The 16,241-nt window shown below is 45.3% G+C and overlaps 1 protein-coding gene across 1 annotated transcript; it reads left to right on the top strand.

Moving 5' to 3' along the window:
* The first annotated feature begins 288 nt into the window (after positions 1–288).
* Positions 289–3,738, top strand: LOC115661827 (GDSL esterase/lipase At5g45670). The gene is made up of 5 exons (XM_030584026.2): positions 289–700; positions 1,585–1,709; positions 2,189–2,434; positions 2,789–3,044; positions 3,161–3,738. The coding sequence occupies exons 1-5, from the start codon at positions 442–444 to the stop codon at positions 3,382–3,384; spliced, it is 1,110 nt and encodes a 369-aa protein (XP_030439886.2). The 5' UTR covers positions 289–441; the 3' UTR covers positions 3,385–3,738.
* Positions 3,739–16,241: the final 12,503 nt, after the last annotated feature.

The raw sequence follows: 16,241 nt of genomic DNA on the forward strand, positions 1-16,241 counted from the left end.
TTACGTATAACTGTGGTGCAAGACGATCATGATGGACTTATGTCTGAACCAATCTGACTTACCGACACCAATTAAATTTTCATCATTCAACAGTTGGACTCGTTCCAAAACCCTAACATGCATTGGACTGCATGACATGATCACTTCATTGCAATATTATTGCAGAGAGAGAGAGAGAGTCATCAATCAGTCGTCTCTCCTCACGTTAAGTCCGCGTGAAATTAATGCTCTCCATCTATCTCCCTCCTCAACTGTACAACGAGCAGTAGACGCTTGCTTCACTGAACACTCTTATTTATACTCAGCTCAAACATCACGTTGAGCTACATGCATTGAGTGTGTGATCAGTGAAGACCAACCCACAATAGCACACTGTACTACTAATTCATTGGCTCAGCCCAACCTTTCTTCTTTTATCGCCCGAGAGATCTGAGCTTAGTGATGGAGGGTGAGATGAGCAGCAGAGGGTGGGCTTTGGGCTTGATGAGTGTGCTGCTGCTGGCGATGTTGAACAGTGATGGATTGAGTGCAGACCCGCAAGTGCCGTGCTACTTCATATTTGGGGACTCGTTGGTGGACAACGGGAACAACAACCAGCTCAGTTCCTTGGCCAGAGCCAACTACTTGCCATACGGCATCGACTTCGCTGATGGTCCGACCGGGAGGTTCTCTAATGGCAAGACCACAGTCGATGTAATCGGTAAGCTCTCTTTCTCTTTCTCTCTTTGGGCTTGGCTTTTTGGACCAGCTGTGCTTTGAGCAAAGGGACAAGTTGTTCATAAGATCAAAGGAACAGGTTGATACCTTGCACTTCAGAGGTCGCATGCAAGATGCCCTTCCTTGTCTTTTCTATTTCTTCATTTTCTTATAGCTTGATGGCCAATTCGATTTCTTCTTTACATGGTTTGATCAACAGCAATATAAAGGTATACTAAGAAAGTTTTACGAGAAAGGGTCCTCAGAGTCGTATACTGTGACAAACTCCAAGCGAGCATTTTAATAATATACCATCTTTAAAACTCAATGAGAACATACTAGATCATGACAAATTATTATAACATGGAGAGCCAGCTTAATAGGTATTTGATTTTTTTTATTTCAATATTTATCTTAATTAGCAACCTAAAATAGATCCATCAAAGAACAGCTGATCACCAGTCTTTTCCTTAAAGAAACAAGAAGGGGATCTGATTTCCTATCTTTACGCATTTATGTGATAAAAAGACTTGAGGTTGTTGACCTAGGTATACATTTCTAGTCCCCAACACGAAAGGCACATTGATAGTGTTCATGTGAAGCGAATGCTGCCTCATAAATGAGATGGGATCCAATGTAGTCGATTGAATGGCATGGGAGCAATTCTTTTTCAATCAGGTGGATTCTATGTAGGACTAGACATGTGTCATAATCTCGCGACCGCTCATGATAAAGTTTAGTGGGCATTGTTAATGGATATGTAAGTTCAGTCATTTTTTCCTCTATTATGAATTAAGTCATGCATGCTTAGTCGAGCGCTTATTTTAAAGTGATTGCTGTCTCAAATTTCATATTCGGTTAACATCATCTGTTTGGGTAATCTTACAGGTGAGCTTTTGGGATTTGATGATTATATTCCTCCGTATGTGACTGCGAGCGGTGATGCGATTCTTAGGGGAGTGAATTATGCATCTGCTGCTGCTGGGATCAGGCCAGAAACCGGGCAGCAACTGGTACATATCAAGCACATTTCATGTTTTTGCATATTGTCGTATGAAAATTTGGTTAAATATCCACAACAAACCAATATGGCCTAATTAAGCCAACCATTTAGCACCACGGATCCACGATTTGTTTACGCATCTAACTAGATTTTGCACTTGATTATGAATAGCGAACAAATTCTAAATTATGACCAGCGAACAATTTTTCAATTTTAGCGAAAATCAACGATATGTCTAGCCCTTCACTGCCGTGAGAGAAATGTTTGAAACAATTTTTTTAATTTTTCAATTTTTCATGTTACGTTGGAATAAAAAAATTTAACCCTGCGAAATTTGTTGACATAATTATACCTGTGAACAATTTTTTATATGGCCTGGCCTCCATGGTTCCATTATTAATAGCTAGAATTAAGCGACAATTTGAAGTAAATAATTCAATTATTTTACACGAATCGATCATATGTTGATACCCAATACTGGTGTTTCAGGGAGGAAGGATAAGCTTCGGAGGGCAGTTGCAAAACTACCAGAACACGGTGTCGCAACTGGTGAACATATTGGGCGATGAGGACACAGCGGCGAATTACCTGAGCAAGTGCATATACTCGGTGGGCTTGGGAAGCAACGACTACCTCAACAATTACTTCATGCCTCAGTACTACTCCTCAAGCAGCCAGTTCACACCCGACCAGTACGCCGATGAGCTCATTCAGCAATACTCTCAGCAACTAAGGGTCAGTATGATGTCTAGCACTTCTTTTCCTTTCTCTTACAGCTACGCGCAGAGGCTAACTCATGTTGTTAAACATACTTATCTTTACACTATAAAAAGTCATGAAGTGATTAATCTGGGTTATACAATGGCCCCTATGTTTGGTAATGCCATGAATCCACCAAGGCCAAGAAGAGGTTAATTAGTATCTTGACTTTTACCTCTATTTCACAAGAAATTTCGACCAGGAACCGAAAGAAAGCCAGAAAGAAAGAAAGAAAGGAGATTTTATACGAAATTTTTATTTTTCATAGCATGATTTCCTGAAGTGTCTTTTGCTGAATTTTCTTAATCTCCCTCGAAATTATTGTTCCAGACATTGTACAACTATGGAGCGAGGAAGGTGGTGCTGATTGGGGTGGGTCAGATAGGTTGTAGCCCTAACGAGTTGGCCCAGGGCAGTGCTGATGGTACCACATGCGTGGAGAAAATCAACGTCGCATGTCAAATATACAACAACAAGCTCAAGTCGCTCGTTGATCAGTTTAACAACAATTTCGCCGATGCTAGATTTATTTATGTCGACGCTTACGGAATATTCCAAGATCTCATCAGTAGACCCACAAGTTTCGGTACACCTTCTTCTATCTTCTTAGACTACGATACTAGTGAACCCAATCAACGGGTACTATAATTTGCTCATCGAAATTCAATACATTTTCGCTTAATTTTTTGTGCTAAATTTCAGGTTTTAGTGTCACGAATGCCGGGTGTTGCGGTGTTGGTAGGAACAATGGCCAAATCACGTGCCTTCCCCTTCAGACCCCGTGCCAAAACCGAAACGAGTATCTGTTCTGGGATGCGTACCACCCGTCGGAGGCCGCCAACATAGTTGTCGGAAGGAGATCATACAGCGCCGAGGCCCCGACCGACGCTTACCCCATTGACATTCGCCGCCTCGCCCAGATCTGAAGATAGAGAGGTGGTGGCGGAAGCAGCTTTGTGGGAGTCGCAGTGATCCGATAAGGATTGCCCTGTTGTTTGTTCCCAATTTTCACTGTTGTTTCCATTGTTCCATGTAAGGGACGTGGTGGGTTTTGTAAGCATAAGTTTGATTATAATTTGGTTTGCTTTGCTTGCTTGTGTTTGTGTCTAACTCAACTAGAGTGTACCCTTAGGAACAAGTCATTGCACGTCCATATACATTTATAGTGCTCGGAAGAATTTGCATCTTGCATGTGTTATTTATGATGCAATTTAGAAGACTAAGTAATGGATACCTATGAATAGAAATGAGCCGAAGTGAAGCTAAGGTCTTTGACCCTATTGTTCAGTCTCCTTTTAATCTTTTTCTTTCTTCCTCATCACACAAACCACGATTAAGTATCATAGAGTCACCTGAAACGTTTTATATGAAGTACAGTCACATCCTAAACTTTTCAATAAGTGCAATTAATTTTTTAATATTTCCAAACTCATGCAATCAAATGATGGAACATGTGTGTTTGGTCGATTATGAATTATATGGATTGATTGTGGCTATCAAATGCAATTAATACTCAAATTCTTTGCAAAATCAAGTGCAATCCAATTTAAATGAAAATCTAGAATCAGATCTTCAATGGTAATTTACATCCTGAAATGTTAATCAACATTTAATTCATCATCCATATTTACTGAAATTCATTAGAGTAATAAGATCCATGAGTTTAATTTCAATAAAATAACTCAAACCAACAACTGCCAAGTAGTAAAATCAGGTTGCCAAAATCTACAGTTTCAAAATTCTAATTCTCATTCAATCAACGGAAATCTGAGAGAGCATTAAATTTGGAACTTTCTAACAAACGTGATTGTTGGCGCCTATGATGGATTCAATGCCATTAAAATGAGTTTTAGTGATTCAATCTAAGATATTATAATTGGATTTAAGGTTTTATTTAAACATCGATTGTTCCTTGATTTTATGTCAAGTTTGAGTTTTTTTTAATTAATATGAACAAGTTATACAAACAATAATATTGATTGGAAGCCACACGATTATGGTCAAAATCGCGCTAAACTTAATATAAGTTCTCCGACCAAAAAAAAAAATAGGTTCGAAATTTCGGCAACCAAACACCACCTACCAAATTGTTAGGTTATTAAAGAGTGCAAGAATTATATGGCCCAACTTAAAGATGTCAAAGTAGTCCATTGTCCATAGGAAGCCAATCAACTTGCAGACTGGATCGCAAAAGCCCAAAGAAAGTGTACTTTTCCTGGTGACTGGTTGTTACGTATTGAGACTCATCAACTTTGTTCTACCCCAAATGGTTTATTGAATGAAATGGTTCAGTTTGATAAATAAAAAAAAAAACCGCCACCTACCGGAAATCAAGACTTAGGGTACATGGATTTCAAAATGTTGACTTGGTTTCACATTTTACAATGCTTATGACTTAGTCACCCTTCACACTAAACGTCTGGGAATTGTGTAATTCTCTACTAAACAAAAGAAGTTGTAGCTGGATTATCATGTTCACAGCGTATGTTATGGTGAGATCATTTATTTGAGATGTCTGTGCTATAAGCAATTATCTACTAGATCAGAATTACTCTTGTGGAAGAAACAGAGTACATCATCCAGTATATCATTAAGTTCTCATAAATGGGTGTCTGCAACTGTTGTTGGAAAAATGAGCGCGAGCTGAAACTTCAACCGAGCACGCTTCTCCCGCGAAAAGCACCCGCACGAACATGCGTGAGTCGGTCTCTTCTTCGAATCGGTAGCCTGATCTAATTTTATGCATCGTCTTCTTCTTCTTCATCTGTAAACACACGGTTGTTTTTATCATTACTTTTTGCTTTCAGTGCTTTCCAAACAATGTTCATTTTGACGAGGCACTCTTATTTCTTTCACAAAGAGAAATTCCATTCCAGTAGATAAGTGCTATAGATCTCTCAATTAAAAGCTCTCTTTATTTAGGCAAATAACGCTAAGATTATCGGCTTGGGATTAGCTGTGATTCAAATTGTACAAATACCTATATCATAGGCTATGCACATGATAATCAAGCTATATGGTTGCATACACTGTACGTTTCAGGAAATAATGGAGTTTGACTATTGAATTTTTTCATGTGTCTTTAGCTTCTTTTGTTCAGTGGAAAATTACACAGAAGACCCAAATTTGTACGATGAAATGTCATTAAGTCATAAATATTGTAAAAAGTGCAATTAAGTTTACGTTTCGCAATCAATGTATGTCACGCCCCGAACCCTACGGCACGCGACAACCCTACCGAGGTCGAATTTAGTGCGACGTCCCAGGACGCGTCGCCGACCCAAAACACAAAACAGAGAACAAGGCACATGCGGAAGCAACACAACACCCGTACATAATAAAACAACACATGACCAAGGATAGCGATACATACAATAATTACAACTTGCATTAAAAACAGGGATTTACAATATCCAATACACACAAAATATACGCCAACCAAAAATGGGTCAACAGCCACGAACTTCAAAAAGGGGGTAGGTGGCTCGGGCGGTCAGGCACTATCTAAAAAGGGCTCCTATCAAAAAGTGTCGGCCCTACCTAACTATGGTCAAAGCTAAACCTAGGGCAACCAGTCCGGGTCGGATCCTGAGGACTCAGACGAATCGTCAGACGACTCGGACTCAGAATCCATCGAATCCGGCTCGGACTCGGCCTCCACTGACTCCACCCCGGGATCGTCCTCCGGCTCAAGCTCTTGCTCCATAGGCTCCGGCTCTGGCTCGATGTCAGACTCCCAGTCCATCGGCTCCTCTCCCTCGGACTTGGTGTCCATCCCGATGATGACTGGCTGGGCGCCGGAATCCTCCTCGGGCGTGGCAGCGGGACTCACGATCTCTCCATCGACGGCCTGCGGATCCGACCGGCCTAATACGTCGAACGGGACGTCGAAGGTCCTAAGAGGTCCATGGGTGCCGAACTGGTCCCGGAAACACCAAGCGAGGTAAGGATGGGCCCGGAAATGTGGCCCGCCCTCGTCGACCCAAACTATATTGTAATACCTAACATAAGTCTCCCCGTTTCCTACGGGGTGCTCCGTCACCGATCGCTCTATGCGATACAGGATCCCAAAACGAAGCGGCGCATCTACCATCTTCAGGGTCGGGGGTCTGAAAAGTGGGGTTTAAACAACAATGAGAATAAATGTCACGCCCCGTACCCCACGAAGCACGAGCATCCCACGCAAAGGTCGAATTTGATGCGACGTCCCAGGACGCGTCGTCGACCCAACGCCCAACGATACATAGATCAAAACACAAGTGGAAGAAACATATATAAATGTATATATACACCCGTACAATAAATAAGTTAACCATGAATAGCACAATACAGAAATCCATCAGATAAAAAAAAACATATGCATTTTATTACTATTAAAAGTAGATACGATATCCATTTACGGGGAGTACAGACTACCACCAAAAGCGATCAACGACCACTAAGGTCAAAAAGGGTCAGTGGCCAAAGGTTACTGAGCTAAGACGGGCTTCAGTCAAAAAGGTGCAGCCCGCTCTATCTATGACCAAAGTCAACCTAGGGGACCCAGTTCGGGTCAGAACCAGAAGACTTTGACGAAGAAGAACTGTCTGACAGCTCCTCATCAGAATCTAACGAGTCTAACTCGGACTCAGCCTCCGCTGGCTCGTCCTCAGCATCCATCTCCTCGGGCTCGGGATCCTCCTCCATAGGCTGCTCTAACTCATCATCATCCGGCCCCATGTTCATCGGCTCGACCTCATCAACCTCGTACTCCACAGGTATGCCATCGGAGCTCATACTCTCCTCGTATGAGGTGCCGGGGTCTATCACCTGTCCATCGGGGCACTGCGGGTCTACCTCGCCCTACTCGTTAAACGGGATATCAAAAGTCCGGAGGGGCCCGGTCTCTTCCCCATTAAACGATCTATAACACCACGCAACATACTCGTGGGTCTCAGATACTAACTCCCCAATATCTACCCATACTAAGGTATAATACCTAATGTACATATTTCCGTTCCCTATGGGATGTACAGACATAGTCTTCTCGATGAAGTGGGGAATCTCGAAACGGATTGGCGCCTCTGCCATCCTCACTGCCGGGGGTCTGAAATATCGGTTTCCAACAACCGTGAGACGAATCTCAGCAAGTAATAACCCCTAAACCTAAACTAGGCTAACATGCACTTCCTGACAGGCGATTAAAAACACACATAACAGTGTACCATAAACATCAAAATAATTTACCTAGGCCCGCAGCCCAGATCACTCATACAATGACCCTGCAGGTTAGACATTTCATAATAATGTTCACGGCACATACGCGCACACACTGGTCACGCGTACGCCATACGCATGCTTATGCTCATTAATGCCAGCCTGACATACAATTCACCGAATGCGCACCACGGTTAACACACTCCGGCACACAATTGCCATGCTCATGAATCGTCTCAAGCAATGCACCCTGACATGCGGCTCGTTTACAAGTATAAATCGACCCGAAGGCCAACAGATATTCCAACCCGAAGGCCACGATCCGAAGGCCAACAGATATTCCGATCCGAAGGCCACGACCCGAAGGCCAACAGATATTCCGACCTGAAGGCCACAATAATAAATCAACCCGAAGGCCTATAAATATAGTCCGAACAAGCAGCCATACTCGCACACTTTTCAGCCTCATGCCCATTCTCAGCATACGAATGCTCGGCCATAAAATATTCGCACTCAGGCAATAATGACATGCACAATGAGTATCAAATCACAGAGGCACATAATTATCTAATGGCCAAATCAACGTACGATTCAATATGTCCAAACAATAATATCAACATACTCGATTGGCCCATACTCAATTTGGTATTCAGAAAGAACGCTCGGCAGTATAATGCCATTTATTGGCCAAACGCACACCGCACTTAGTCGATCACACGAACATGCGGCATGGCAATATTCCACTAAGCACCCTGAAGCACAATTCAGCCAATCACCAATCAATCCGGGCACACCCAGCAATCACACAATTAAGTCCTCGACTTGCCGATTTTAAAATCCGCTAATACCTCGAAATGGACAGCCACTATTCAACCCGTTATTTGGCTTCCAATTTAATTCTCTAAATCGGCACATTGATCTACCGCGACTTCGGTCGCACTACACATTCCACAATTTATTCCTAAATTGTACTAATCTATCCGAACCGTCTAAAAATGCACAATTCTCCTAATTCGGGTTTAGGGATTTATACTCACTTAATCTAAACCGGGTCGACGGGAACGAGCGGCGAAACCGGCGGCGGCGTTCCGGCGGGTCACACGGCGATGCTCGGTACGGACGGCGGTCTTCTCGGCCACGGCTGCTCTGGCGACGATGGCTTGGCCGGCATCCTCAAGGCCACGGCTGTTCCGGCGGTCCTCACGGCCAGAACAGGGGAAGGACGGTGAGGCGAGGGGTGAGGGTGGTGATGGTGGTACACGGCGGCGCGGAACGGCAGCGATCGGCGCTCCGGCGTGCTCGGCTTCCCGGCGGCGAACGGCGACGGGGACGGCGGTTCACGGCCAAAAGGGAGGAGAGAGAAATGGGATGGTCGGCTGAGGATGATGGTGGTGAGGTGAGGCGGAGACGGTGGCACGGCTGGACAGCGACGGCGTGCGGTGGCCGGCGCCGGCGTGGCTCCGGCGGTGGTTGGCCGAAGGAGGAAACGGCGGAGGAGAGGCGGACGGGAGAGGGGGAGCGGCCGAATGGGGGAGGAGAGAGATAATGAGAGTCAAAGTTGGTCAAATACCCCCTTAGTGGATGCCACATGTCACAATCCTAAGCATCTTGACCATTTTACCCTTGATCTAATGGCCCACAATTGACCTCATCCAATAATGCAAGGTATATTAGTAATTCAATAAATCCTAATAATTATCCACTTAATTAATCCTCAATTATTGCCCATAATTGATCCAAATTCGGAATAATGAAAATTGGGCACAGGGGCATTTTCGTAATTTTCCGGTCCCGGGTCGAAATTCCATTTTTCGACCGTACCATCCCCAAATAGGTGTGGCCACTCAAAAATGACGTCGGCCTCGCAAAATAGTCGCAAACGTCCACAAAATTTCGACATCAAAGTTCGAGTCCAATTTCGCGATTAAATTCGCTCATTTTAAAATTTTAGGGCCTCTCACTAACGGGCGGCTGTTTAGGGGTTACGCGTATCGACCTAGGGTTGTCCGAGTGGTGATGGCCTCGATTTTCGGGAGAACGCGAGAAATTATCACTAGTGCCGGAGGTCGCGATTGTTCGGATTAAATTCGGGATTCATTCGCCACGTGTACTCTCGGTCGTGCGGAATCACCCGCGATCCGATCGTACGTCGTTGGCTAAATCGAATCCTAAGATCGGCCCACATTGGCCCAAAATATTTCCTCAGCGTTTCTCGAAATCTGTGCCCAATTCGCGATCGGATCCCCGGTCCACGTACCGTTTCCTAGTTAGCCATTCCCATTGGGTTAGTATCCCGCGATTGATCAAGTACGGGCGAGACTTGCTAAAATTAAATGAGAATTAATGTACACTTTATTGGTCTCGGAAACGGATCGAAATTCGGAATGTTACAATAAATCTCAGCGAGTAGGCCCCCTAAACCTAAACTAGGCTAACATGCACCTCCCGGACAAGTATCAACTAAACACACAATGCAACAATCGAACGACTTAGGCCCTCGGCCCAATCAAATACATTCTTGACCCTGCAGGTTAGGCACATAAGACTCACAATAATAGTATGGATCCCAACCATGACACGTGTGCAATATCACTTGGCCACAACGCATGTCATGCACATGCTCATGCTCATACTCATGCTCATGCCTCATCAATGCACTTTTGCACACTTGCACACTTCTCCATTTATTCATCGACCCGCGTAAAACGCATCAGGTCCTTTACTCATCGATCGATCTCCGGTCCGCGTAAAACGCATCAGGCTCATGACACAACCCGCGTAAAACGCATCAGGTTGGTCATCTTCCGGTAGTCCGGGCATCGTCCCGCGTAAAACGCATCAGGACGGGTTCAATACCCCGCGTAAAACGCATCAGGGCTTTATGTGATCACACGTACACATCCACCAATTATTATCTGAACCCCGCGTAAAACATATCATGGCGATTTAGGTGATCACATGCTTATACCATTCCTGCACACTCGCATAATGCACATGTTATACCAATGCTCGATATGCACATTCATGACCCGCCAAGCATCTCGATTCTCGGTCACATCAAGCACACAACATGGCATCTCATAATTGATCTCAATTCATGCATAAATCGGCCACCACATAAGCAAATCAAGGCACACTCGGCGATTCACAATTAAATCACAAATAAATCACACATAGCCCAATTCGGCCCGTCATGATCGGCCCTTAAACAGTCCACTCTAGGCTACTAATCCACCTCCAAATCATCACATTAGGCCATTAAATCACCACAAAATCAGCCACTATTCAGCCCGCACATTGCGCCCATTTTAATCCACATAATTGTCCAAACTAAGTCCACAATGATCAGCCAACAACCAGCCCATTCTAGGCCACCAAATCACATTTAAATCAACACACTAAGCTCCCAAAATAGCCACAATATCAGCCTTAATCATCCTCCACAATTTAACCCCTAAAATACCCTAATTAACCCCTAAAACTTGTCTAAAGTGCACATAATCCTAATTAGGGTTTGTACTCACTAGGTTTCCTAAGCTCTAATGAGGCTGAACAAGGTGGTGAGGGCAGCTGAACAGCGGCGGCACCACGCCGGATCAGCGACGACGAGCGATGGCTCCTCGGCGGCGCACGGCGGTGCACGGCGGGCGGTGGCTGCTCCGGCGGTCTTCACACGGCCAAAGGGAGGAGGAGAATGGAGAGGGAGAGTGGCGAGAGAGTGGGGAGAGAGTGGTCGGTGGTGATGGTGAGAAATGAGGGGAGAGAGAGAGAGTTGAGTGTTTCGTGCAAAGTGGTGAGTGGGGTGGTTGACCAAACTCCCTAAGAATGACTATCTTGTCCTCAATTCAAGGGCTAGGATTAATTCTTGTCAAAATATCTAGGGGCAATTTAGTCCTAGGATTTTCAGCATTATTGAGGGCTAATTAGTCTAAACTAAATCCCAAAATTCTGAATCAAGGCTTATTGGTCCAAGGGCAAAACGGTAATTTTCCGATCCCGGGCCAAATTTCCAATTTTCGACCCTACCGATCCCAAATATGATTGGCCACACTTATACGACGTTGACCTTGAAAAATAGTCGCGTACGTCCGTGAAATTCGACACCGAAGTCTGGATTCAATTCAACGATTAATTTCGCTCAAATACGATTTTAGCGTCTTTCACTAACGGGTGGCTGTTTAGGGGTTACGCGTATCGACTTAGGATACTCGAGTCGTGACGGTCTCGATTTCCAAGAGAGCGCGAGGATTTATCGCTAGTTCCGGGGATCGCGATCGTTCGGAATAAGTTCGGGATTGTTGGCCACGCGTACTCTCGGTCGTGCGGAATCACTCGCGATTCGATCGTACGTCGTTGGCTAAACCAAATCCGTCACCCTCCTTAGATCGGCCCACATTGGTCCAAAATATTTCCTCATCATTTTTCGGAATCGAACTCAATTCACGGTCGAGTTCTTGGGTCCACGTACCATTTTTCCTAGTTAGCCATTCCCTATTGGTTAGTATCCCGAGAATGATCAGTTCTGGGCGAGACTCACTAAAACGAAATGAGAAACAACCATCCATTTCATTGATCACGAAAGTGGGTTGAATTCAGGATGTTACAACTCTTCCCCCCTTACAAAAATTTTGTCCTCGAAATTTACAATCCAAATCCGACTACTCAAACAAATGGGGGTGTTAATGTCGCATTGCTTCTTCACTTTCCCAGGTGGCTCCTTCTGTTCTATGATGTTCCCAGACAACTTTTACCATCGGGATTGTCTTATTTTGCAACACCCGATCTTTTCTGTCCTCTATTCTTACTGGCCTTTCCACGTACAACACTCTGTCGTCCACGTCTATCTCTTCATATCTCAGCACGTGGGTTAGGTCCGGTTCATACTTTCTCAACATCGACACATGGAACACATTATGCACTTGGGATAGGTTCGGCAGCAAGGCGAGTCGGTAGGCCAGGTCTCCAATCTTTTCTAAGATTTCGAACAGACCGACATATCTCGGGCTTAGCTTTCCTTTCTTGCCAAATAGGGACAATCCTTTCATTGGCGACACCTTGAGAAATACATGATCACCCACCTGAAACTCCAAGGGTCTCCATCTCCGATCGGTGTAGCTCTTTTGACGGCTCTGCGCTGTTCTTAACCTTTCCCGAATAATCTCAACTGCCTCAACTGTTTGTTGCACCAATTCTGGACCCGTTATACTCCGTTCTCCCACTTCATCTCCGTTCTCCCACTTCATCCCAACACACTGGCGTCCTGCATGCTTTGCCATACAATGCCTCAAACTGTGCCATCTGAATGCTCTGCTGATAGCTGTTATTGTAGGCGAATTCGACCAAGTGTAATTGCTCTTCCCACTTACCCTGGAAATCCAACACGCACGCACGTAACATGTACTCTAAAGTCTGGATCGTCCTCTCCGACTGGCCATCTGTTTGGGGATGATAGGCTGTACTGAACTGAAGCTTCGTTCCTAAGGCCACTTGCAGACGTTTCCAAAAATTGGCCGTAAATCTGGGATCACGGTCCGAAGTGATCGTCACCGGTACTCCATGCAGTCGGACAATTTGTCGCACATATAAATCTGCGTACCTTTCTAGCTCAAAATCCTTTTGTACTGCCAGGAAGTGCGCCGACTTAGTCAGTCTGTCTACTATCACCCATATAGAATCATGCCCTCTCTGGCTCCTCGGCAATCTCGTGACGAAGTCCAACGTGATATGCTCCCATTTCCATTCGGGAATATGCAAAGGTCGCAGAAGTCATCCAGGCTTACAATCCTACGCCTTTACTTGTTGACAGGTTAGACATTTTGCCACATGCTTGGCCACATCCGCCTTCATTCCATTCCACCAATAATGTTGTCGACGATTCTGGTACATCTTCATGCTGCCCGAATGAATGCTTTAGTTGCTCCTATGAGCTTTCGATAAAATCTCTTCCTTAAGCTCCGAATCGTCGGGCACGCACAAACGTCCTCGAAACTTCAAAATTCCATCCTCGGACACTTGGAAGTCCGGTTTCCTCTTAGTGCTATCTATCTCCAGAATTTTCTGGATCTCGGGGTCCGTAGACTGCAGTGCCTTAATCTTTGTTCGAATCTCCGGTTCGATCCTCAATGCGGCGAGTAGACTCAACATATGGCTCACCTCAAATTTGAATTCTGAATCCCTTACCACTCCCAATAGATTCCATTCCTTGACCATCATGTGCGCCATACTTGATTTCCGACTTAGCGCATTCGCTACTCGATTAACTTTCCCCAGGTGATATAAAATGTCGCAGTCGTAGTCCTTGAGGAGTTCCATCCAGTGACGCTGCCTCATATTCAATTCCTTCTGCGAAAATAAGTACTTGAGGCTTTGATGGTTCGTGTAGATCTGGAACTTTTTCCCGTACAAATAGTGCCTCCAAATCTTGAGGGCGAAGATGATCGCAGCCAACTCCAAGTCATGCGTCGGATAATTCATCTCGTGCGGTCTTAACTGACGTGACGCATATGCGACTACCCTTCCGTGTTGCATCAATACGCATCCAAGTCCCCTCAACGAAGCATCGCTATAGACCTCAAAACCTCCTGGTCCGGATGGAATGGTTAACACCGTGGCGGTCGTCAGCCTATGCTTCAACTCCTGAAAACTTCTCTCGCACTTGTCGTCCCATTCAAACTTTGTTTCCTTTTTGAGCAACCGCGTCAATGGCGTGGCTATCGACGAAAACCCTTCTACGAAACGTCTGTAATACCCGGCTAATCCCAAGAAACTCCGAATCTCAGTCACTAATGTCGGTCTCGGCTACTTAGTCACTGCCTCAATCTTAGTCGGGCCCATGGAGATTCCTTCTCCAGAAATTATATGCGCAAGGAATGCCACTCGGTTGAGCCAAAACTCGCACTTACTGAACTTGACGTAGAGTGCGTATTCTCTTAAGGTCCGTAGTACTTCCGTCAAATGTACCTCATGCTCTTCCGGGCTCTTCGAGTATACTAAAATGTCATCGGTGAAAACTATCACAAACCGGTCCAAAAACTCCTTAAACACCCGATTCATCAGATCCATGAAGGCAGTAGGGGCATTTGTCAATCTAAAAGGCATCACTGTGAACTCATAATGCCCATATCTCGTCCTGAATGCCGACTTAGAAATATCCTCCTTCCGAATTCTCAACTGATGATACCCTGTCCGTAGATCGATCTTACAAAACACTGAGGCTCCTTGCAACTAATCAAACAGGTCGTCAATCCTCGGCAGTGGGTACTTATTCTTGATGGTCACCTGGTTCAACTGCTGGTAGTCGATACACAACCTCAGAGTCCCATCCTTTTTCCTTACGAATAACACCGGCGCTCCCCATGGAGACGCACTTGGGCGAATGAAGCCCTTGTCCAGTAATTCTTGCATCTGGACCTTTAATTCCTAAAGTTCCGACAGGGACATCCGGTACGGTGCCTTCGAGATTGGTTTAGTCCCCGGGGCCAACTCTATTACGAATTCCACTTCCCTTTCTGGTGGCAATCCCGGCAATTCCTGCGGAAAAACTTCGGGGAAATTGCACACCACGGGTATATCTTCTAAGTTTGGCTCCATGACCGTCGGATCCACGACGTTTACCAAATATCCTTTGCAACCTTCATCTAGCAACTTGGTCACCTCGAGCGAAGAAATCCAAGGGATCGAGGTTCCTCCTCGGTTTCCCTGAAACTCAAATCTAGGATGTCCAATCGGATTGAATTTGATCACCCTGCTACTGCAGTCCAATACGGCTTTTTGCTTAACCAACCAATCCATTCCAATAATCACATCAAAGTCGAACATGGTCAGAACTGCCAAATCTATCCTTTCGTCTCTACCCCCAATAATTAATTTATAGCCAGGACACCCTAACGAGACTAATACCTTATCATTCAGTGGTGTCGTCACACAAAGCATAACCTCAAGCATAACTGGCTCAATTCCAATCAATCTAACGAATTGCTCTGATATAAATGAGTGGGTAGCCCCCGATCAAACAATGCATACGCAGCATGATCACAGAGAGAAAAGGTACCTGTGACCACGCCTGGCGTCTCCTCAGGCTCCCTGCGCGCCATCGCATCCACCCTTCCTTGCGCTGGCGGTCTACCTTGAACAGCTGGTGGGGGATTCCCAGCTTGATTTCCAACTCGGGGCTGCTGTGCCTGTACCTGTGGTTCTTATGGGTGTTGCTGGGGGCAATTCCTTATTTGGTGGTCCAGACTTCCATACTTGAAACACGCCCCGAATCGGTTCTGCTGGTGGTTTGGCTTCCCAATGTTCTTCTTAATGGGAGGGACGTATCGCCTGTTTCCCACCATCGGCTTCTTCCCGAAGCGGCGGTTGTCCCTAGCCGGGGCAAACCGCAATCCAGAAGCGGCTGCCCTGTCCATCTGGTTTCGATCTATAGCTTGCGCTCGCTCATACATCTCCCCATAGTCCTTAATGTTGAGCGATATCATCTAGCTTCGAAGATCCGGTTTCAGCCCATCCCGGAATCTCCGGACCTTGTCCTGAGGGTCCTCAACCATCCTAGGCGCGAACTTCGACAGCCTCGTAAATTCCGCCTCAT

Source organism: Syzygium oleosum, unplaced genomic scaffold, assembly GCF_021117445.2.
Source record: "Syzygium oleosum isolate NSW1041296 unplaced genomic scaffold, Sole_v2.1 Sole_v2.01, whole genome shotgun sequence".
In the NCBI taxonomy this organism is placed as follows: domain Eukaryota; kingdom Viridiplantae; phylum Streptophyta; class Magnoliopsida; order Myrtales; family Myrtaceae; genus Syzygium; species Syzygium oleosum.